The 22791-nt window shown below is 32.8% G+C and overlaps 4 protein-coding genes across 6 annotated transcripts in view; 1 reads left to right on the forward strand and 3 right to left on the reverse strand.

Moving 5' to 3' along the window:
- LOC115887473 (arf-GAP with Rho-GAP domain, ANK repeat and PH domain-containing protein 1) overlaps positions 1 to 22791 on the forward strand; it is a 275480-nt gene that overhangs the window by 166138 nt on the left and 86551 nt on the right. The window contains exons 21-22 of one of the 2 annotated variants that reach the window (XR_004051087.1): positions 15100 to 15303; positions 19730 to 19792. The gene's annotated coding sequence lies outside the window, so the exon portion shown is untranslated. Of the gene's footprint in view, positions 1 to 15099; positions 15304 to 19729; positions 19793 to 22791 lie in introns of those variants that run through there. The other variant, XR_004051086.1, reaches the window with a different exon arrangement.
- Positions 127 to 2011, reverse strand: LOC115887477 (diphosphomevalonate decarboxylase). 2 transcript variants are annotated; one of them, XM_030906924.1, is made up of 6 exons: positions 1681 to 2007; positions 1541 to 1611; positions 1366 to 1480; positions 698 to 1311; positions 480 to 644; positions 127 to 427 (listed from the first exon to the last, which is right to left on the reverse strand). In XM_030906924.1, exons 1-6 carry the CDS (start codon positions 1730 to 1732, stop codon positions 287 to 289), a joined length of 1158 nt encoding a protein of 385 aa, XP_030762784.1. In that variant the 5' UTR covers positions 1733 to 2007; the 3' UTR covers positions 127 to 286. The 2 variants fall into 2 exon arrangements, with proteins under 2 accessions (XP_030762784.1, XP_030762783.1); XM_030906923.1 differs by having other exon boundaries at positions 698 to 1480; positions 1681 to 2011.
- LOC115887481 (transient receptor potential channel pyrexia-like) lies at positions 10472 to 11363 on the reverse strand. Its single transcript, XM_030906929.1, has one exon. The coding sequence runs from the start codon at positions 11184 to 11186 to the stop codon at positions 10800 to 10802; it is 387 nt and encodes a 128-aa protein (XP_030762789.1). The 5' UTR covers positions 11187 to 11363; the 3' UTR covers positions 10472 to 10799.
- LOC115887507 overlaps positions 11653 to 22791 on the reverse strand; it is a 40301-nt gene continuing 29162 nt past the window's right edge. Inside the window, exons 12-15 of the mRNA XM_030906972.1 lie at positions 19183 to 19478; positions 16018 to 16249; positions 15512 to 15676; positions 11653 to 13390 (exon numbers count right to left, since the gene is read on the reverse strand). Of these exons, the coding sequence (XP_030762832.1) occupies positions 11731 to 13390; positions 15512 to 15676; positions 16018 to 16249; positions 19183 to 19478 (2353 nt within the window). The 3' untranslated portion in view covers positions 11653 to 11730. The remainder of the gene's footprint in view (positions 13391 to 15511; positions 15677 to 16017; positions 16250 to 19182; positions 19479 to 22791) is intronic.

The raw sequence follows: 22791 nt of genomic DNA on the forward strand, positions 1-22791 counted from the left end.
TGCCATATCTAATGTTTGATAGTGTGGTTTTTTATTTTAACATGACTCTTCTTTTTCATTGGAGTTATTAATTAACTAACACTTTTTTGTATTATTTTTCAGAGTCCTCTGAATATTAAACAGTCATGAAGATTCATAAGAGTAAGCAGACTTTTTTTAAGTGTTAAATGTATATTAGATAAATATGTAATAAATATTAATTTCCGAAAAATAAATAAGGAATTTATTTATAAAATGTATAAAGTATCTTCATAATCATAACCTTTAACAACCCTATAATAAAATACTATTTTGGTAGGCCATTTTCTTGTAATAAATGCTCATTGGAACTAGTAAGTAATCTAGGACCTTCCCCTACTTTAGTACAAATAAGGTATTTTAATACTCCTTCATTGTTCTGTGTTAAGTTTAAATCATCCATTAATTCCTGAAAGTCAAAAATTAATTTATCAATTTCTAACTAATTACCTTTTATTTACCTTTTTAATTATAGTTTGGTCTAAAGGGAGGCCCTTAAAGTAATCATTAGCCTTAATGTCCATTGGTTTTGGAAATATATAATTAACTATACTTAGAAATTCTTGTAAAACAGATTCTAGTAAGTAAATACATGCATTTGGTCCTGCATCAAATGTATAAGCGACCTGGAATAAAGTCATTATTATAATTGTCTAGAGAAAAGGAAATCTCTAGTCACCTTATTCTCTTCTTTATAAGTGTTATAATGGTGAACTAAATTTACTATAGCATGAGACACATCATTCATATAGATGCAAGGAGGATATGTATCCAAGCAAATTGCATGAAACTGATTAGAATCCTTCATTGTAATCTCAGCAAATTTGTGAAAGTTTCTCTCCAGTATAGCTTTATTTATTTCTTCAATTCTTTGTGGTATAACACTTTCAGATCTATAACGAATTAAAGTGGAAGTTTCAACAGAATGGTTCATTCCAATGGTTGAACCATATTTCTTTTGGTTATCATTCACAACCAGTACTAGCACCCTCATTTCTGGCCAATGTGATGCCGAAGCTATAGGTCTTGCTATAGAATCTTCACCAGATGATAAAATACCTTTTTGCCACCTGACCCATCCCCCATATACACTTCTACAAGCACTTCCTGAACCCAATCTTGCGATATCAGAGATTTCTCCATCAATTTCGTAGAGAGCTGCCAAAGCGTACACTAAGCAGGCATACCCAGCTGCAGAAGAAGCTAAACCTGCTGCTGTTGGGAAGTTATTTTCAGAACAAATAGCAATTTTCCAATTTATATAAGGAAGTGTACTATTACATCGTTTTTTAACTAAAAAAATAATTAAAATTAAAGCAAATATATATTTATTATAGTTCAACTTACTCTCTGTTAAACAATTTTTCAATCGGACATTATCAAATGATTGTTCTTTACCGTTTAGCCAAAATTTGTTTTCTTTAAGATCGGGGCTGGTAAGGATAGTTGTTTTAGCACACATCTAAAATATTAAAAATTAAAACTATAGTTTATCTAGCTTAATTGAAATAGTATCACTTACAACATCAGTACTGAGTGTAGCACTTAGTGAATCATTAATCGGAAGTATTAGTTTCTCGTCTCGTTTACCCCCTAACAAATTAATTTTAAGAAACATTAGTGTTGAATTGAGTAAAAAAGTAGGACACCAATAATACTTACAATATTTTATCACAGCGATATTTACTGGGGCTACAGCTGTGACAATTTTCATTTTAAGATATCTAAATAAACCTCAAGCAATAGTTTACTTACTGAACTTTGTAAAAAGTACTTATATACGATAAGTTATCTTACATTGGTCTCTTTAAAGTTTGCTATTTTACAACACAAAAGGCAGCCTGACCCTATTACTTATGAATAAATCATTTTACCGCAGTTTTACTTTACTGTGATTTTACCGTTAAAAACATATACAAACTAGTTAAAAATTCATACATACGAAAAACGAGAGGTTATTTAATTTATTTTTGACGCAACCACAGACGACAAATGAGGGAAAAAATTGCCGCAGAGTAATAATTTGAGAGAGTACGTAAATTTGAACGTTTTTCAAAAGTTTTTAGGTTGTTTTTCAATTTTTTTACCAAACATTATTATATTGTTGTACAGACAAAAGATAATTTGTATTTATTGAAGAGATATATTTGAACAATATTGTGAATTAAAAGTGAATTCCAGATAATGTTTAGGTAAATGCATTTTTTACTATTTAACTAGATTGCTACTCATTAAGTTAATAAGTTAAATTAACTTAGCATGTCATAAAATTTAATTCAAGATAATATGTAGTAAAAGTCTCTCAATAATAATTAACACACGCACACAGAGATTTAAGAAATAAGAATGCATATTAAATAATAAGCGGTTCTAAATATTATTTTAGATATTTACTTTTCATACGAATCCACTTCAAGTAGTTTTTTTTTTAATATTTTTTAAAATGAACCATATTTCGAAATGAAAAAATTGACGTCCTAAACAATTTTTCCCATATACTATGTCCAAATTTCCAAATGGCATAAAAAAACGCGCGCTCTATTTGAAGATATTCTAATTTTATTCTTACTTTATTTATTCTGATTATGTAATAAAAATACATAATATACCGGATACCGGGTGCGTCTCAAAAGTGGCTCATCCCTATAACTTTTTTATTTTTTCAGATAAAAAAACGAGATTTGGTATGTTAGTATATGACATAAATTACGATTGATTAACGTATTCATTTGTTTTTGGTCACTTCCTGTTTCACCGGAAATGACTACAACTTTTGATTTTTAAATGGCACCCTCCGTATTTTTTTGCTTTATTAGATAGAAAATGACATTTTAAATAGAATGACACATCATATGTCAACTTTTGACTTTCTCGCTTAATAAAAAAATATATTTTAAAATTCAATCTAGAGTGCCATGGCTACAGGGCCGGCGGAAGGGAAGGGCGACCCGGGCGGCCCCCCGGGGCGCCGCGCCGGTTACTATAGGGGCGCCACAACAGCAACTAAAATATTTAAAAACAGTAATCTAAACAAATAGTAATGAATATCCAGTTCAATAATTAATCGGTACTGTCAATTTCCACATTAACACATTAGCTATTACCACACCACATAGGGAAGAATATCTGACTAAACATTATAAACACTATACTGTATCCTAGATGTATCCTATTATAGTTTACTGAAATTATGCTCAAAAAAATTCTTAGCTTGAAAGCTTTGGGATAGTTTTGATTTCTTCTATTCTATATGTTTTTTGAGTGCTCTATCCGAAACTGGGATTTGCGAATTCATTTTCGTGGAAGAACATTAAACAAAATTAAATAAAAAAATATAAATCGGATTTGTTCGTGGCATTTTTATAACTCAAAAGCTAGCAACTTTTTGTAAATAATCCTTCTTTCTATAATTCTCGTTTTTATAAATTTCCGAGTAAATTTCTAAACAAACTGTTTTGGGTCAAGAGCCAGCAAAATTAACAGTTTTAGACTGACCGCTCAAAATTGCACTTTTTCTACTACACACCCTTTATTTGTTATTAATGGCTGATATGCCCTAAAGTTATATGCGGCAAATATTCATTCGCAAGAAGCTGAAGAGGATCCCGATATCATTATTATCAAAAAAAAAACTTATAAGTTTGCCTCATTAATTAAATTAATTTATTAATAGTAGTGGGAAAGATATTAATCTTTTGGGGGTTTTGATTGTTCCGGATTGAATATGTAGTAATACACTGAAAATGGTAGCAAAATCGTAAAATTTTCTCATTAGAGGAATCACACAAAGAAAAATTTCTCACAAAGAAATGCATCTCAAACATTGGCTGATCCTCATTTTGCAGCCGACAAAACTGTCTGATCATAATACTGATTCTTCACTAAATATGTAATTGTTTGTGAAAAAGAAAGGAACATTTTCTTAAATTCTTAATAATAAAATATAATAAAAAATAATGCAACTGCTTTGCAATTAAATACTGTTATGTTTTCAAAGATCACTTATACCCCTTATACCAGAACGAGACTGCCGTTGGAATTCTATTTCTTATGCTCTATATACCGAGTGCGTCTCAGATGTTTCTCCCACTATAATTTGTTTATTTTTAACACAGCCCTGGCACTACTGATTTTTTAAGCGAAAATGTCAAAAGTTGACATATGATATGCCATTTTAGTCAGAATGTCATTTTCTTTTGGAATAAAGTAGAAATATACCGAGGGTGCATTTCCGGTCAAAGAGGAAGTGACTAAAAACCATTGAATACGTCAATCAAACCTAATATATATGTCATATACTAACATACCAAAACTCGTTTTTTTTATCTAAAAAAATAAAAAAATTATAGGAGTGAGTCACTGTCGAGACCGGTGTAGAAAAAACAACAATCGCAGACTAAGATGATTGAACGAAGAGAAGAATTTTGAAGTATCTTTAAGGGAAAATTTGTTGTTAAAGTAGCATAAATATGCTTAGTTTGTATAGTTAAAGTATAGAATGAAGGAAAAAGAGAGTTATAATAACTGTTAAGGAGGGGGGGGGGGCGCCAGATAGGGTACTCGCCCGGTCTCAATATTTTCCTTCCGCCGGCCCTGCATGGCTATGTTAAAAACTCTAATCCTTAATCAAGGAGCCTTGGAAAAATAGACTTCATCGTCTAATTCTAATGCTTTTAGTGTCTTGTCCTGGCCAGTTAGATAATGTTCGTGAATCGTGTTTTTAATCATATCTCAATTTTTTTCAAATGGAACGAGCATATTTGGAAAAAGATTTTTTTACGAATAATTTGATACCACACACTTGGTAATTCAAGTCAAATTTTCGTAACGAACCGCAAGTTATAATTTCAAATAAACCATATGCGAAAATGTCAAAAGTTGACGTATGATATGTCAGTGTATTCAGAGTGTTATTTTCTATCGAATAAAGTAAAAAAATACCGAGGGTGCCACTTAAAAATCAAAAGTTGTAGTCATTTCCGGTGAAACAGGAAGTGACCGAAAACAATCGAATACGTCAATCAATCCTAATTTATGTCATATACTAACATACGAAATCTCGTTTTTTCACTGAAAAAATAAAAAAGTTATAGGGGTGAGCCACTTTTGAGACGCACCCGGTAATTACCTACCATTCAGGCTGAGAGCGTCGAGCGTCGCGTCGCGTTTCCGTCGCGTCCGTCCATTGAACTCGACCCCCGACTCTCAGCGGACGCTAGCGCAACGCCAAACACGACGCTGTCTGCCTAAACGGTCTAATTTAAGTTAAGTGAATTGATTCCATTTCGACATGCGGACACGACGCAAACGCGACGCGGCGCTCGACGCTCTCAGCCTGAATGTACCTTTAAAATAAAAAGGTAAGTAGGGACATATACGGATCTTCAATTTTGATTATTTTGTTAAGAATTACATTATTTATTAACATTAAAATAGTTATAACACTATTTAAAATCTTGTTAATATACCAAATTAAGTGGCAAGATAGAGTCTTTGGTCGGTATTTGTCTAGAAAGAAGTAAAATATAGTAAAGCTATAGCGATCTTGTAAGTCGGCGAGAGATAAATGCCTGTGTATATGACATAATAAATATAAAAGTGTTTATTACATAACCACTTAAACCGGCGCTGTATTTAATGAGCTTGAGGAAAGATTTGCTCTTCTCTCTTTGTTAAGTACAACTTTTAGTACTGAACTCTTCATACACACGACAATCGGCACCAAAAGCCGGTTTTTGACGACCGTGTATAATCTAATGTCTTATTAGAAATAAACAATAATATAATATATAATAATATAATATAAATAATAATATAAACAAATAAACCACACAATATATTTGATCTTTTTATGTAAAAATGCCGCTATATATAAAAATCTATTTGTGTCAATCAGTGACAATCTGTGTCTCTTCAGTTGAATACAAGTTTCTCTATTCAAAAATATTATTATATGGTTGGTATAGTCTTTCTCTTGAGTCTGTCCAACGGGAAGATCCCTGACAGTGACAGTTGTGTTGGTAATTTTAATTTGCAGGGAAATTGTATCATCTGTCAATTTTTGGGGGTGTCCTCGAAATAATCTTCCTACATTGGTTGGACATAGTTATATAGGTAGGTTATTTAAAATTAAAATTATTTTTTCGCTCTGATTTATTTAAAATATAGTGCAATTAATATGAACGAGAAAATTTTGAACAAAATTAGATATACATAAATTTAGTTAATTGCATCAGTAAATTTTGTGAAAAAAAAATAGAAATATATACGCAAATAATAATATAAAAGCTTATTTCTACATGAAAAACAGACAAATTATTTTGAAAAAATTTGAAAATGGTACCGAACATTAATTAAAGAAAATTTATAAGTTTGTATAATATACAGGGTGTCCCAATATTCCGCGGACATAGCACTACTACGTATCTTTGGAAACAAAATAAGTTCATTGGACACAATTCACCTCTATACAAAAGTGCTGCATTTGTCCGTCAGAGGGCATCAAACTTTAAAAAAATAAACACATTTTTTTAATATTTTAAGAACCGTCATTCCGATTTGAATGAGATTTGGGGTGTCTATGTTTTGCTAAGTGCTTTAACAAAAATGAAGTAAAAATACGGGATGGGTGAAAACTACCCCCACCCCTACATAAATTTTAGTAGAAATACTTTCCACCTCTACCGACTACTGATTTTTTTTCGTAAAATGGTCCACCTAGTATTAAAGTAAAAAACGCCACATGCATCGCATAGATTTTGAGAAAAAAAAAACTTGAATCTTTTTTTCCAAAGCAGACCTACAAAATACACAGGTAGTTCCAATATACAGTGGACATAGAACTACGTATTTTTTGAATCAAAATAAGTTAATCGCGCATAATAAGTGCTTCGTTTGTCCGGTAGAGGACATAATCAAAAGTAAACACGAACGTTAATTAATACAAAATTTATAAAACTTATTGTCAAATGTCATTTGTTATATTAATATAAAATTCTACCTACAGAAAAAATTCCCTCAAAAAGTATACACGGTGGCGTTTTTTTACAAGAGACAAAAAATGTAGTATGTAAATGCAATATGTTCGAAAAAAAAAACGGCGTCAGCGATGGCTATGAAATGAAGATTACTATCTCTCGATCTATTTTATATATAAAATTATTATATGGGGACATTCCCCATATAATGACATCATCGATCGTCATTTCCAAGCCAAGTTTGATGCCCTCTGATGGACAAATGAAGCACTTGTATACCTTAGACACCCTGTATACCTCACATATCTATGAGGAAAATGCATGTTTTTAAATAATGGTTTTAAAAAATAGTTCATATAATTACAAATTGAACAAAAAAAAATCGTTGATATTGGTTAAGAAATGCCTCTAATATAAAATAATTAAATATTGTTAATTTAAATGGCCGAGCAAACGCTCTCTACCGCGCCTTGCCGCTGTGACGTCACCCGCCGTTCTTCTAGTTGAGTAGAGCCAGACGCGTGTTTATTTTACACAGTTTGCTTTTAAACGCTGTTGAATCCGAGTCAAAATGTTAGTTATTTGGGTTAGTTAATAAATAATTAGTAATTAGTGATATTTATAAATAGTAATGGATGAGCGAAAACAGAAAAAAATGGTCCAAGGCCATGAGAAGAGATGAAAAGAGAAACGTTAAATTATCCTCTATTTTTACGATTTATTGTTGTGAAGATCATTTTGATGTAAGTTCATATATTTATGTATATTGTCTTACATAGGTATATGAAATTTGAATGCACAGGGTTATTCATTATATTTTGACACCCATATACAGCCTTAACTGCAAGTTTTAGAAGAAAACATTAAATAAAAAAGTTGCATGGTTTTTCATATACTCTCTTTTAAAATTAATTCTAGATATACAGGGTGTTTCAAAAAAGGTGGTCCAGAAAATTGTAGGCATTTTTCGCTTTTCAACTGTCAATATTTCGTAAACATTTGAAGATAGGTATAGGATATTATACATGAAATATATCTAGAATATCTAGAAATTTCCGAAGAATCGGTTTCACTTAAAAAAGTAACTTAATTTTGGCGTTTGCTTATGGGACACCTTGTATAATATTTTCATTACTGATTAACAATTTATTTCCTATAATTTCTTTAAAAAAAACAATCTTTAAAAATAACAAAGGTAAGGGGGTGTCAATATATAAAAAAAAACTTTCTTTTTCACGCTATGCTCTGGAGTTACTTTTCCACGTACTAAACAAATATTTTTGTCTCTTTTCACTTCTACATAACCTACAGCATTATCTCCATACGTCTCCCTACCTGATCTGAAAAATAGGTTTATAACATTAATATTTATAACTATATAAAAGTTCGTAACAGTAGGTACCTACTTATACTTAAATATGCCTCAGTACTACAAAGAATAAATGTTACATACCTCTCTGTTTTTTTCCTCGTAATTCAGCACCAATAAATTGGGAATTTGTATTTATAAAAGCAGCCAACATAAAAGCATCGACTTTTGGCAAGTTATCTGATTGTGCTTTTACAAACCCGGAATCTGCCATTACTTAAAAAATTCTCAGAACACACAACACATACAAATAATAACTGCACAAAAAAGCATAAAAAGCTCCTTCAATCAACGCTAAAAGCAACAAAAATGTCTTAGTACGCCACCTAAATACGTACATAAACGGAACACGTCTGGCTGCTGCTGGCCATCGCGCGTCGACGAGAACGGCGGGTGACGTCAGACCAATAGAATATCGTTTCAATTCGCGAGGCGTCGTTTGCGTTGTCCATAGTATTTTAATGGCCCGTTTTATAAAATTGTGGTACTGCTTTCAAGAAAAAAGTTTTTTTTTGCATTTACACATATTTATTCTAATAAATTGAACAGTTTCTGGCGAAAAATAAAATAAAAATATATGCATCTTCCTCATTTTATGATATTTCTAATTATAATAATTTATTCAATATTATTTCCCTTTAAAGTACCTAATCGTATATTATACCGTGCTAGCAACTGTTACGTTTGGGTCGGTATTTACATGTGTGGAAGTAAATCGCAGAGTAAGTAGTAAGGGACAGAGTAAGTAGATCGCCGCCGCCGAGTAGCGACAGAAACCGTCGGCTCTTTTGATGGGGTAGGACCAAATTTTCTTTCTCTCTCTTCTGACGTGTTTGACAGATAGACTACGTATTTAACTGTTCAACTTATGAAGTGGTCCTATAAACATGGTATACACTGCTCATAATTTGAAGTGGAATTAATTATAAAGTTTTATACATATTTCTTTTGTGTTGTTTTATCCTTATTTCTAAATTTGAATGTATAAAATATCTTACAGCTAATAAATAATTAAAAAAAAAACGATTCGTTGCCTGAGGTACAAACCGCCGCTTATTTTTAAAAGACTTTTTTTCGAAAAGATAACTAGATAAAATCATTAGATATGTTTCTGAGCATCTGAAATGGAATTATAAGGATATCGTTAGGGTGTCCATTTTTTTTATAACGAGAAAACGTCAGTAAACCCGATAATTTAAAAACTCAACTTTTTAACACATAACACGCCATAACTTAAGAACCACTTTAGATATTGAAACTTTTTTTTATTTTGAATATCGGTATCTTTTACAATATGTTTAAATAATAAGAAAAATTCGATAAGGTTGTTTTTTTTTCATTCAAAAATTTTAAACAACCCAGCCATTTACTTTTAGTGAATAGCAATTTTCAGCAATCGTGTAACTTTTTATTTATAAAGATTTTCACATACTCCCTGCGAAGAAAATAGGCACAACATATTTTTTATTAATTGCTAACTTAGATCCTGGTTTTTAGCATATACGTATTACTTTTTACAAATATACTCAGCCTAATCTCCAAAAAGTGAAGCCCAAACAGTGAAAGAACAATATAGAATTCTGCATAAGTCTATTTCACCCGGATATTCATTTAACTGAGCATGCCTCACCTGAAGAAGTTTTCATTGCTCGATGTTTTTAAAGGGAAGTGGTTGACTGACATTTCCCCTAACCTTCAATTTTATTTATATTTTTATTATTTATAACACATTATCATGGAGTTGGAAAAATATAAAAAAATAGTTGGAAACAATAAACTAAACAAAATCACTCTTTTACGCGCACAAATAAAAAGTAATACAAACAGAACTAAAACAACAATCAATCGGAGTTTGGCGCAATCGCAGTTCAATCCATATCCGGGTGAAATAGACTTATGCAGTTTTAATATGGAGCTGGATTATGTTGTCTTTTTCTTACGGCACAGAAATTGCACACGGGGTTAAATAGGGAACCCTGAGTATATTTGTAAAAAGTAATACGTATATGGTTTTTAGGTACACCTGGGTACACCTTGTCAAAAATAGAATGATATATGTAAGCTTAGTTCGGATTTTTCCTATAGGGTACATTTAGATAAAAGTCGATTACATATAGTATTCAATTATATTCAAATTTACAATTTTTACAAGAATAGAAATATATAAAATAATAACTAGTTCATTTAAATTCGCCATAATTTATATTCGCAATACTAGTTGCGAGTAACTCTTCCATTAAAACTTCTCTGTTGTTAAGTCTTTCTAAAATTTCTCTTACCACTTGCATATCGCCCATCAACATTTCAATCTTCTTAGTATTTTCATCTATTTTCCGGGACATGCCAAGTAACTCTGTGGAATTTTGCTGTTCATCCTTTCCTTCGTCTGTTTCCTGGTCATCAGCTTGGCTTCCCGCTTTTCTTTTCATAGCTATTTAATACGCTGCCTCCAAAATATCTTTAGGTAATCTATTTTCACTGGGATTCAAAGGTTTGACGTTTATCGCCACCTTGCTAGATTTGTTCGAAACCAAACTCCAGTGAAGGATATTCATCAGATACCTTGTCAGATAACCGTCAAACAGAGCTAGTTCGATGTAAGAGACCAGTTTGGTTTGACGAACTAGTTTGGATAAACCAGCTGTTTTCTGCAAGCCTTCTATATCGTTTACCGCAATACCTACTAGCAGGTTCATAAGAATTATGGTAACGAATAATAAAAACAGAACAAAAGTAACTTGGGCGCTGATTTCTAGCACCAAAGGTGGGTCTTCAGGATCGTCATCGACCAAAATTTCTAAGTTTAGTTCTCCGATCATCATAGTAATGACAGTTATGAAACCAATAAATGGATTGGCAAAGGTATTGGAGTCGGGGAAAATAACACAAAAACTTATGGCGAAACCTATGAGAATGCAGGAATAAGCTAGAAGCAGTTTGAAACAATAATTTAATCAATATTATTTCCATTTAAAGTACTTAATCGTATGTACCGTATGATCGAAAAAAAACGGCGTCCAGTTGGCTGGGAAATTACGATCGATGACATTTTCCATATAAATTTACATATAAAATGACAGCGATCTTCATTTCATAGCCATCGCTGACGCCGTTTTTTCTCGATCATACGGTATATTATATAACAAAAAATAGGCCACAACACATTTTTATTAATTGCTAACTTAGATCCTGGTTCTTAAATACACCTGGGTACACCTTGTCAAAAATAGGATGACATATGTAAGCTTATTTCGGGGTTTTCCTATAGTACATTTAGATAAAAGTCGATTATATATAGTATTCAATTACATATATTCAAATTTACAATTTTTTACAAGAATAGAAACATATAAAATAATAACTAGTTCATTTAAATTCGCCATAATTTATATTCGCAATACTAGTTGCGAGTAACTCTTCCATTAAAACTTCTCTGTTGTTAAGTCTTTCTAAAATTTCTCTTACCACTTGCATATCGCCCATCAACATTTCAATCTTCTTAGTATTTTCATCTATTTTCCGGGACATGCCAAGTAACTCTGTGGAATTTTGCTGTTCATCCTTTCCTTCGTCTGTTTCCTGGTCATCAGCTTGGCTTCCCGCTTTTCTTTTCATAGCTATTTCATACGCTGCCTCCAAAATATCTTTAGGTAATCTATTTTCACTGGGATTCAAAGGTTTGACGTTTATCGCCACCTTGCTAGATTTGTTCGAAACCAAACTCCAGTGAAGGATATTCATCAGATACCTTGTCAGATAACCGTCAAACAGAGCTAGTTCGATGTAAGAGATCAGTTTGGTTTGACGAACTAGTTTGGACAAACCAGCTGTTTTCTGCAGGCCTTCTATATCGTTTACCGCGATACCTACTAGCAGGTTCATAAGGATTATGGTAACGAATAATAAAAACAGAACAAAAGTAACTTGGGCGCTGATTTCTAGCACCAAAGGTGGGTCTTCAGGATCGTCATCGACCAAAATTTCTAAGTTTAGTTCTCCGATCATCATAGTAATGACAGTTATGAAACCAATAAATGGATTGGCAAAGGTATTGGAGTCGGGGAAAATAACACAAAAACTTATGGCGAAACCTATGAGAATGCAGGAATAAGCTAGAAGCAGTTTGGCAAACTCACCTTGGACTCTTGTATACATAGCAACGTATGGACCAAAGAGTGGAAGTTGTCCAATCATTAGCATCAAGTTAGTCCAACCGAAGAGCACTGCAAAGGCTCCTACATGATTTTGCCAGGTATAGGTCCTACCAGTGTAGACGAACGAAATGACAAAAACACTGACTATCACAAACCATTCAATGATATTCTCAGAGTATAGCATATATTGTTTAAACGATTTACAACCGCTTAGCCCGTAAACTTTTCTTAAAATCTCGCAGGCAGTGATGACAACCAAACCAAACCACTGCATCTCAATGACAAAAGGATTGTTTCTCAGCATATCACCCAGCATAGACTTCTTCTCGCACAACTCGATGACGTTGTCCTCGTCATCTTCGTCCATGTTCTTACCGCGATTATAACAATTATGTGCCAGAGCTGTCAAAACATACAAAGATAAACTTAATACAAAAACCAAAGCAAAAAGAATTCGAGCTATATAGTATTTCCTGATTTTTTTCCACTTAATATAGAGAAAAGCCGAACAGAGCGGATGAAGAAGTATTTCCTTTTGCCCTTCGTCAACGAACGTGTTCAAAAAACAAATTTCCTTGGGATGACAGTGTTGCAAGATCATCCGAAAGTCCAAGGTGACTTCGATCTCTTTGCTATAACCTGAATGGTTAGAAAAGGAGATCGATTGGTCTAGTTTGGAGTTGATGGTTTCTAATGCTGCGGGTGTCTTTTTCCGGATTATCCCGAGTGCCGTGGTACCTCGGTCGGATTTGGCAGTTACGTCAGCGCTGTGGTTGATCAAAAGTTTGACGCAGCGTGTCAATTCGTTCATGGCAGCGATGTGGAGGGGTGTATATCCGTGTTGGCCTTTAATATTTACATCTGCGCCGCCTCTGAAAATTTATTTTGATCATTGATGTAAATAACATAACAAGTGCGCGCATTGCGATGAGCAAATGCAAGTTAATAAGTAGTCTTAGTCTTGGTCTTGCAGGGTCCAGTCTTGGTCTTAGTGTCGCTGCAAGACTTTTGCAAGTCTTACATTTTTAATGGATTTTTACCAGAAGCATTTTCTAGATTTTCTAGATAGAAACTTTTAAAATAAATATTATTTTTAATAATTTAATGTAAATAAACCTTAATGAAAGGAATCATTAGAATATTAGTCTGACGAAAAATTTTATTTTTCAATATATTATATACAGCGTGAGTCTTAAATACAAGTGCAAATATTTTTACGGCTAGTATATTTCGACCCCAGAAACACGATTATCAGTTTTTTTTGCGAAAAAAGAATTTTGAAAATTTGGAATTTTTTGAAAAAGTTTTTAGATTTTATCAACGCAAACCTTTGAAGGAGGGTAGAAGGACAATAACTCACAATCTTTAAGTTGTTTAATTTAAATTTTAATGCTTAAAAAGATTTTTAGATTTTTTTTTGTTTTTAGTTAAAACCCATAATTTCTTGATAATATGGCAACATAGGTTGTAAATTAAATTTACAAGAAATAAAACCTAGAAAAGAATTTAAGCAAAAAATATTTTTTTGCGCTGAAAACATACTAGCCCTGAAAATATTTGCACTTCTTTAAGACTCACCCTGTATATTGAAAAATATATATAATATATTCTAATTTATTCCTTTAAAAGTTTATGCAAAAGTCGAAACAACACTATTTAAACAAATAAACCATTTTTTATATCATAAAAACGTGAAAAAAAGACCGCAAGAGTCTTGCATGCTTGGTCTTGCACTGGTCGGTTTTGGCCTTGGTCTTGCATTTTGTGCAAAAACCAAGACCATTCAAAAAATGACCAGACTAACAATTAGTTCACATGTGACTAGACAATGATTATGTTAACTTTTAGAAGTCTATATTAAGATTAATGAGAATTTTCTGTCATTTTGATTTCATAGGTAACGCCTTTAGTATGGTTTAGTAGTTGTCGAAAAATATAACCTCAATCTGTCAAAACAGTAAAAATCTCATAAAATGAGCTTACAGTCTGACTAACGGATCTGAAACAACGAGGTAACGGTAAAGGGAATACAGTTTTCTAAAAAACTGGCTGATTTATTGATTCATATATCGTGCGTTGTTTTATGAAAATATATCAGAAATTTTCTATATTATTTTCCAGTATCAACTACATTTTGCATCTACTACATTTACTTAATGTATCTACTACATATATTTAGCGATGTACTAATAACAGGGTCGCTATATACAGGGTCGCTATTATGTATGGAAACGGTCGATTATTATTAGGTAAATTATACAAGGTACCGCAAAAAGTTAAATACAAAAATTATAGGGTTTTTAAATGTCTATTGGCGAGTAATAGAGTTATGTATACAGGGTCGATCCTGTATACTTAAATTTATTAATAGATCGCTAATAGATATTTAAAAATTCTATAACTTTTGTATTTAACTTTTTGCGGTACCTCCTATATTTTACCTAATAATCGACCGTTTCGTAAAAGCGACCCTGAAGTAATATTTGTTAGAAAGCGTGTACTAATTACCAATATGCTGAAATAAATTTAAAATACAATAACACCGCCACTATTTCAGTACTACTATTTCCACTATTTGCAGGGAGAAGCATAAAATTGAATGTAGCACTAGCCAATAGGAAAACAATCATGGCAACGAAATGTATGAGAATCTCCACTAATCAGGTTGGTTGAATCCAGGATGCCATGATTACTTTCTCGGCGGTGTTTACTTGAAATGGACACCTTTAGGAAATATTTACCTTTTAAGGATAAAAGGCAGAATGAAGGCATCTAACAACAAAAGGTACGTTAAAACAGGTACTTATGATATATAAAATAATGCATGCTGGAATGATCTTAAAGTATACTAAATTTATAGGTAATAGGACCAATTTTGCTTGTAATTTTTTAACTTGGCAATATCTGTTCTTTTATCTGCATTCCTTTTGTTCCTTCAGCACCGTTTGTCAGATAATATGTATACTTAAAGACATACAGTGTATATAAATTACCGTATTAGTAGGTCAATAATTTCGCAGTTTTGCTTACTGGCGGCTAAATGTAGAGGAGTCATTTTGTTGCAATCGGTCAAGTTAGGATCTGCCCATCCACTTAAAAGTATCCTTACAGAATCAGTGTTTTGTGCCTTCACAGCCAAGTGAAGAGGGGTCTCATTTCTACAATAATTATGCATATAAAGGTTTTTATTAAAAAAATTCCTAAGTCAAAACACATTAAAAAATATTTCTAATAAAATACTAGTGATGACCTAATAATAAAATACCAGTTTATAAAAGTAGTATTAATAATACTTAAAGCTACGAAGTGAATATTGAGGAGCTTTAAAATAAAAAAGGGCAAGATTTTCTAGCATGCATTTCTTTGCAATTGGCCTTTGAGAAAACCTTTAGCAATAGAATATTTTCACGAAGGCTGAAAATTTAAGGGAGTAAAAAATTAAAAGTTTAGGATCAGAATTCACGGAATATTGTCTAAAAAACTGTATATCATCACTCACCTATCATTTAATATATTAATGTCCGCATTTGATTCCAACAATACTTCTATACAACCGATAGCTCCAGCTTCAGCTGCTAAATGCAAAGGGCTGTAATTATTTACTTTGGTTTTTGCATTTACATTCACCCCAGGGGTCTTTATCATTATAGCTAGACATTCGGCATGACCCATCTCGGCCGCTAAGTGAACTGGAGACATGCCAGTTAATTCCACTTGTCCTAAATCAGCTCCTTTTCAATAAACAAATCATAATAACAATTAAAATAGGTATAAAGGTATTTTTGAAAAGCGTCTCACACCTATCACTTTCTTAAATTTTCAGATAAACGAAATTTGGTGTGTTAGTGTAGGACATAAATCAGGATTGATTGACGTTTTTAATTACTTTCGGTCACTTCCTGTTTCACCGGAAATTACTACATTAACTTTTGATTTTTAAATGTATGTGGTATAACATTATTCTTAAAAAATGCATTTCCGAAATATGCTAACGAGCCACTCTCGTTTGATTTTAAAAAATTCAGTTATGATTAAAAATATTGATCATATTTTAGCCGGCCAGGAAAAGACACGAAAAACATTATACGATCAAACCTATTTTTCTAAGGTTCCTTGATTAAAATTAGTGGTTTTGACACAGCCATGGCACTCTAGATTGAAATTGAAAATACTTTTTTTACTTGAAAATGTTAAAAGTTGACATATGATGTGTCATTCTGCAAACTATTCAGAATGCAATTTTCTCAAATAACGTAAAAATTACCGAGTATACCATTAGAAAATCAAAGTTTGTAGTTAGTTTCTGTGAAATAGAAAGTGACCGAAAATAATTGAATACGTCAATCAATCCTGATTTATGCATATACTAAAATATCAAATATCGTTTTGTTATCTGAAAAAATAAAAAAGTTATAGGGGTGATCCACGATTGAAAATCACCCAATCTATTAATCATCAGTTTACATTGAAACCTTCAGTTTATCAAACTAAAGTTAGTGACTGGAGATTATCCCCAAACTTAAGCCAGGCTAGGAACAAATTACGACTTCTTCCAAATGCATAATATGCACCAGTGCACCAAGATCATAATGCATAAGAATGTGTAATTATAATAGAAATGTTCACAAAAAAATTAAAACGTGCCTACTTCTCATAAAATCATTCATTATGACATTAAAACTCAGTATGCAAAGTTTCATAACATTCCGTAAAAGGCTTATGCCTTAAAAATCCGTGCGAAATTATCGTAATCGTTTGAATCCGCTAAACGCGTCCTGACGTCACTGCTTCGATCGGTATTTCCGCGGGAGTAAACGGTGCTGTCTGCACGCTGCACGCTGCACGCTGTGGAATTTCTAACAGAACAAGCTAGAATACGACATATCGCGTTATGCTCGGATGTAGTTTGTATATTAAATGTGGTTTATTGTGATTAATATTTGAAGTTTATAACTAGTTTAAAAACAAAGCTACTTTTAGTGAGGTGAAGGACGGGTTTACTTGAAAGCGATAACAAACAACACTTGGTTTTTGACAATACAAAATTATGGAGTTTTTGAACTGTCACAGGCCCGTATTTAGGAGGAGGGGGCCAAATTTTAAATTTTAATTATCATATTAAACTGAAAATTTGCATGCGTATATAGAAGCTAAGACAATGTAAAATTATCGTATTGTTGATCTGATATAGGGCCGTATTAAGGAGAAGGAGCCAAATCTTAAATTTTAATTGTATTGACCTGAAAATTCGCACACGTATACAGGGTTCTCCAGTTTAAAATGAGGTACCTACATGGGGAATAATGGGGATATTGAAGATCGTTAAAGTTACAAGATCAGTTAAATAGAAGAAAAGTTGCGTTTTTGTGTGTCCAAAAATAATCTAGGTCTATTTTATTTAATATTCATATACCGTTACGTAAATACAGGGAGAAAAAGAAAAATGTGCATTTTCTAAACACCACCATATTTTCTTTATTATTGGAGCTAAGGTCATCAAAATTTTAACATAGGGGTAAGGCAATATGGAAATTTTAAAAATCGTGTTCAAAAAAGTCAAGGCTTACTACGTTGCGCATGGCCGAAGTGCACTTTTGCTTTTCCTATGGGCGCCATATTGAAATATATGGTTGAAAACATTTTTAATAAGGATTTTTAAAATGCCAAATTTAAATATGGCGCTCATAAGAAAAATAAAAGCTGACCTCGGCCGTGCGCAACATAGAAGGTTGCGCAAGAAATAAGTCGTTTTTTTTGATATCATTTTTAAAATTGCCATGTTGCCTTGCCCATATATTGAAATTTTGATTAGCTTAGCTCCAATAATAATATGGTGGTTGTTTATATGGTAATAATATGGCTCCTAAAATATGGTGGTTTTTCGAAAATGTACATTTTTTTCTTTTTCACCTTGTAAAATAGAAAATAAGATAGACATATAAAAAGAATAGAAAATAAAATAGACATAGATTATTTTTGGGCATACAAATACGCAACTTTGCTTCCATTTAACCGACTTTGTATCTTCAACGGTTTCCAAGATCCCCATGTACCCATTTTAAATTGGACACCCTATAGGACCCATATTAAGCGAAAAATTTACAAGTGAAAAAATTGATCAAAAAAACTTTTTAAAAACAAGCTTAAAATTAAATGCACTTAAAAGTAGAAAATAAGAATTAAAAGCAAGGGGCGCAAAGTAACGATTTAAACTTCTGTGGATTATTTTTTGACGTATTAATACACCCAGGGACAAAACACCACTTATTTGAACTCATTTTACTTCTTCAAAACACCAAAACAATGAAAATAAACAATACACCTTCGCGAACGTCTGTAAAAACAATGCGGCAAGTGCACGATCGTACGGACGCCATCGATCGATCAAAGCAGTGACGTCAAAAACTGGTAGCCTCGAGCCGGGTACGTTTTCTAGCCTTTTTTTTCTTGCTGCGTTTCTCAATTTTGTTTTGCGTTTATGAAAATTATAGTTTTTAAGAAAAACTTTGAGTGCCATGTTTTTTTACTCATAGGTAGCTATCGAAATTCATTGAAATTAGAAATTAGTGAACATGTCTTTCTATTTTTTAATATTTCGTCTCAATATGAATTTTGTTGCTATTACGAATGCTATCAGGATATTAACTCGACTTTTAACGCTTACCTTCTGCAGTTAAGAGCCTCACACACTCAATAGAATTCACTCTTACAGCACAGTGCAGCGCACTCTCGTTTGCATAAATTGGACTTTTGGTCACTGTTTGTATTTGAGCCCCATGATGCAACAAGACTATAGCGGTCTCAGCATTATCTCCAAAAACTGCACAGTGAAGTGGGCTGTAGAATTTGTGGATGGCATTAACGTCGCTTCCTTGAGCTATTAGAAACTGGGTACCCGCAATACAGCCGCTGAATGCAGTTAGGTGTATGGCGCTTAGTCCTTGGTTTGGCTCAAAATGTCTGAAAATTACAGTGCAAATCAGTCATTAGTTCATGCAAATCAAACAATGAAATCTGAAAAAGAAACTATAACTTTTATAGCTATTAACTAAAAAATAAAAATCAGTATTATCTTAGTACGAACTTTATTTTGTAGTAGGACTAGAGTGTCACATATCAAACCGCTATTGATTTTAATCAATAGTTCAAATTTAATCATTTAATTTGAAGAAGGTGTCCTACAGTAAAATATACTTTCTGTCTCTCTATAGCGAACAGTAGACGGAAAACTTTAAGCATCTGCAGAACAGCCAGGAACAATGAAGAAACTGAAGAACCGAAAACGCCAGGAACAGACAATATTACAAATGAACTCCTGAAGTATGGTGGTCCCGAGCTAGTAAAATATCTAAAATTGTTGTTTAACAAGATTCTCGAAACGTCAGAAACTCAGCAAGAATGGCACAAAAGCGTCACAATTCTTATTTTTAATAAAGAACAAAAAACTACACCCGAAAACTACAGAGGCATAACTTTCCTCAATACAACTATGATACTACTAATATTTTGAAAGGAAAACTCGAGGAACAAATTACGAATAACGGAAGGAAGCGTGGGAACAAAAACAAAATTATTGAGCAAGTATTACAGTTTAGGTACCTAGGAATAGGTATCTAAACGAAATCAGATAAAGATCTGCGAAGCCAAATAAATAGAACGACAGACATGTCAGGATTCCTGAGGCACATAGTGTGGACAAACCCCTTCAGACAAACAGACCGCAAAATTAAAATTTATAAGACCTGCAGCTACCTACTTAAAGCAGTTAAGAACTTATATCAGAACACCACAGCTAGAATAAAAATACGAGACTCATTGTCAGACAGCATAAAAATTACAAAAGCCCTCAAGCAGGGATATTGCATATCTCCTATACTATTCAAAATATACCTGCAACAAGCACTAAAAAATGGATGCTTAAGTGTAGAGGAATGGGAATCCCCCTAATAAATGAGGACACCCTATACACCCTATTTTTTGCGGACGACCAGATAGTCCTAGCCCAAGATCACGACGACCTTGAACATATAGCAAGGAAGCTGATAGAGGAGTATAAGAAATGGGGGTTGGAGGTAAATATCACCAAAAGTGAATGTATGACTGTAGGGGGGGCCACAAGAGAACATAGTCTTAGAGGATGGAAGCGTGATAAAAAACTATGACAAATATAAATATCTTGGATTGAAAATAACTAACGATGGAAAACTCGATGAGGGTATAAAAGATCGAATAATGCAAGGCAGGAGGGCAATATCTATATTGAATGGTGTACTGTGGGATCAAGGAATCTCTAAAGCTAATAAGAACATATATAATACGGTAGTGAAAAGCATAATAACTTACGGAAGCGAAGTATGGCAGTTGAAAAGCAGAACAGAAAACATGCTATTAGCGACCGAAATTGATTACTGGAGGAGATCTGCAGGAAAATCGAAAAGAGAACAAATAACCAACGACAGAGTAAGAGAGATTATGGGAGCAGAACACACAATTGTGGACGACATAAGAACAAAACAACTCATATGGTTTGGTCATGTGCAACGAATGCCCGATCACAGAATACCAAAACAAATTTTACTGTGGACACCTCGAGGCAGAAATAAGAGAGGAAGGCCGCGACGAAGCTGGAGGGAGGGTGTGGATAAAGAACTAGTAAATAGAGAAATACCTGATGATCTCTGGCTAAATAGAGAAGAGTGGAGGTTAGGTGTCGGAAAACGACGTAGAACCAAAGAATATTTGGTAGAACGTTCTGAACCGACTTATACAGGGTGTTTCAAAACAAATGCGAAAAACTTCAGGGGGTGATTCCTTGTTCAAAATAAAGGGTAGTTTGCTTCATAAACGTTAGGTCAAAAGTCAACCATTAGGGAGATATCGCGGTACAAAGATGGCGGAAAAATAATGTTCTTATTTTTTATCTTGAAAACGAAAAGAGATAGACTAATGAAATTTTATGGAAGCATTACTGTTATGAAAACACACTTTCTGGTAATTTTATCACTTTTTTAAAATGAGTGGAAGGGGTTGAAATAAACTACCCCTATCATTCTTGTTAACGAAATTTAAAGAAAAATCTTATCAAACACATGCAAAAAAATTAATTTGGATAGTTTAGTTTGTTTAGAAACTTTTTATCTCTTGTATTTTTTTTTATAAAACTCACCGATTTGAAATTAAAAATAAAATGTAAAGCATTACATGTCAGGACTAAAAATATTTTTAGATTAAGAATCTAGTGATAATAATGATAATAATAATAATAATCTAGATAATAACGTATTGCAGTAGGGTAATGTCAAATAAAACAATATTAGAAACATCCTAAAAAGTGACAGCGGCCGACTAGATTTTTTCCTAAAAAAATTACAGCTGCCCACTAGATTCTTTATCTAAAAATGTTTTTTGCCCTGACATGTAATGCTTTACATTTTATTTTTTAATTTCAAATCGGCGAGTTTTATCAAAAAAACACAAGAGATAAAAAAGTTTCTAAATAAACTAAACTATCAAAATTATTTTTTTTTGCATGTGTTTGATAAGATTTTTCTTTAAATTTCATTAACAAGAATGATAGGGGTACTTTATTTGAATCCCCTCCACTCATTTTAAAAAAGTGAAAAAATTACCAGAAAGTGTGTTTTCATAACAGTAATGCTTCCATAAAATTTCATTAGTCTATCTCTTTTCGTTTTCAAGATAAAAAATAAAAGCATTATTTTTCCGCCATCTTTGTACCGCGATATCATCCATTAGGGATAATGGTTGACTTTTGACCCAACGTTTATAAAGCAAACTACCCTTTATTTTGAACAAGGAATCACCCCCTGAAGTTTTTCGCATTTGTTTTGAAACACCCTGTATATATATAAGACCTGCAGACCAATAGTGACATATATGGCATAGAAATCCGAGAGGAAACAAACAAAACCAAAAGCATGTTAAGGGTTGCTGAAATGAAGAACCTAAGAACCATAATGGGGAAGACTAGACGACAGAATTAGAAACACAAATATCAGACAACAATGTGGAATACAGGACGTAGTGATATGGGGTAGATAAAGAAAAAGACAATGGTTCGTACACGTCAAACACATGGAAGAAAACAGGCTACCACGCATAGCTCTCGAAGGGAAACCCATGGGTAAGAGATAGCCGGGAAGACCTCTGGCAGTCCATCTCCCAAGAACTGCCACAGAGGCAATCTTAAAACTAACAGATCGACTAGATCTCAAATAAGTAGAAGAAGAAGAACAGTCAGGAAAACTTGGCC

Source organism: Sitophilus oryzae, unplaced genomic scaffold (genome assembly GCF_002938485.1).
Source record: "Sitophilus oryzae breed Bouriz unplaced genomic scaffold, Soryzae_2.0 scaffold_576_pilon_pilon, whole genome shotgun sequence".
NCBI lineage: Eukaryota > Metazoa > Arthropoda > Insecta > Coleoptera > Curculionidae > Sitophilus > Sitophilus oryzae.

Coding starts and splice junctions, on each gene's coding strand:
- LOC115887477 (XM_030906923.1), bottom strand. CDS start 1,732: ATGAAAATTGTCACAGCTGTAGCCCCAGTAAATATCGCTGTGATAAAA. Junction 645..697: donor CTTATAAAGAAGAGAATAAG/GTGACTAGAGAT, acceptor ACTTTATTCCAG/GTCGCTTATACATTTGATGC. Junction 428..479: donor ACCAAACTATAATTAAAAAG/GTAAATAAAAGG, acceptor TTTGACTTTCAG/GAATTAATGGATGATTTAAA.
- LOC115887481 (XM_030906929.1), bottom strand. CDS start 11,186: ATGATGATCGGAGAACTAAACTTAGAAATTTTGGTCGATGACGATCCT.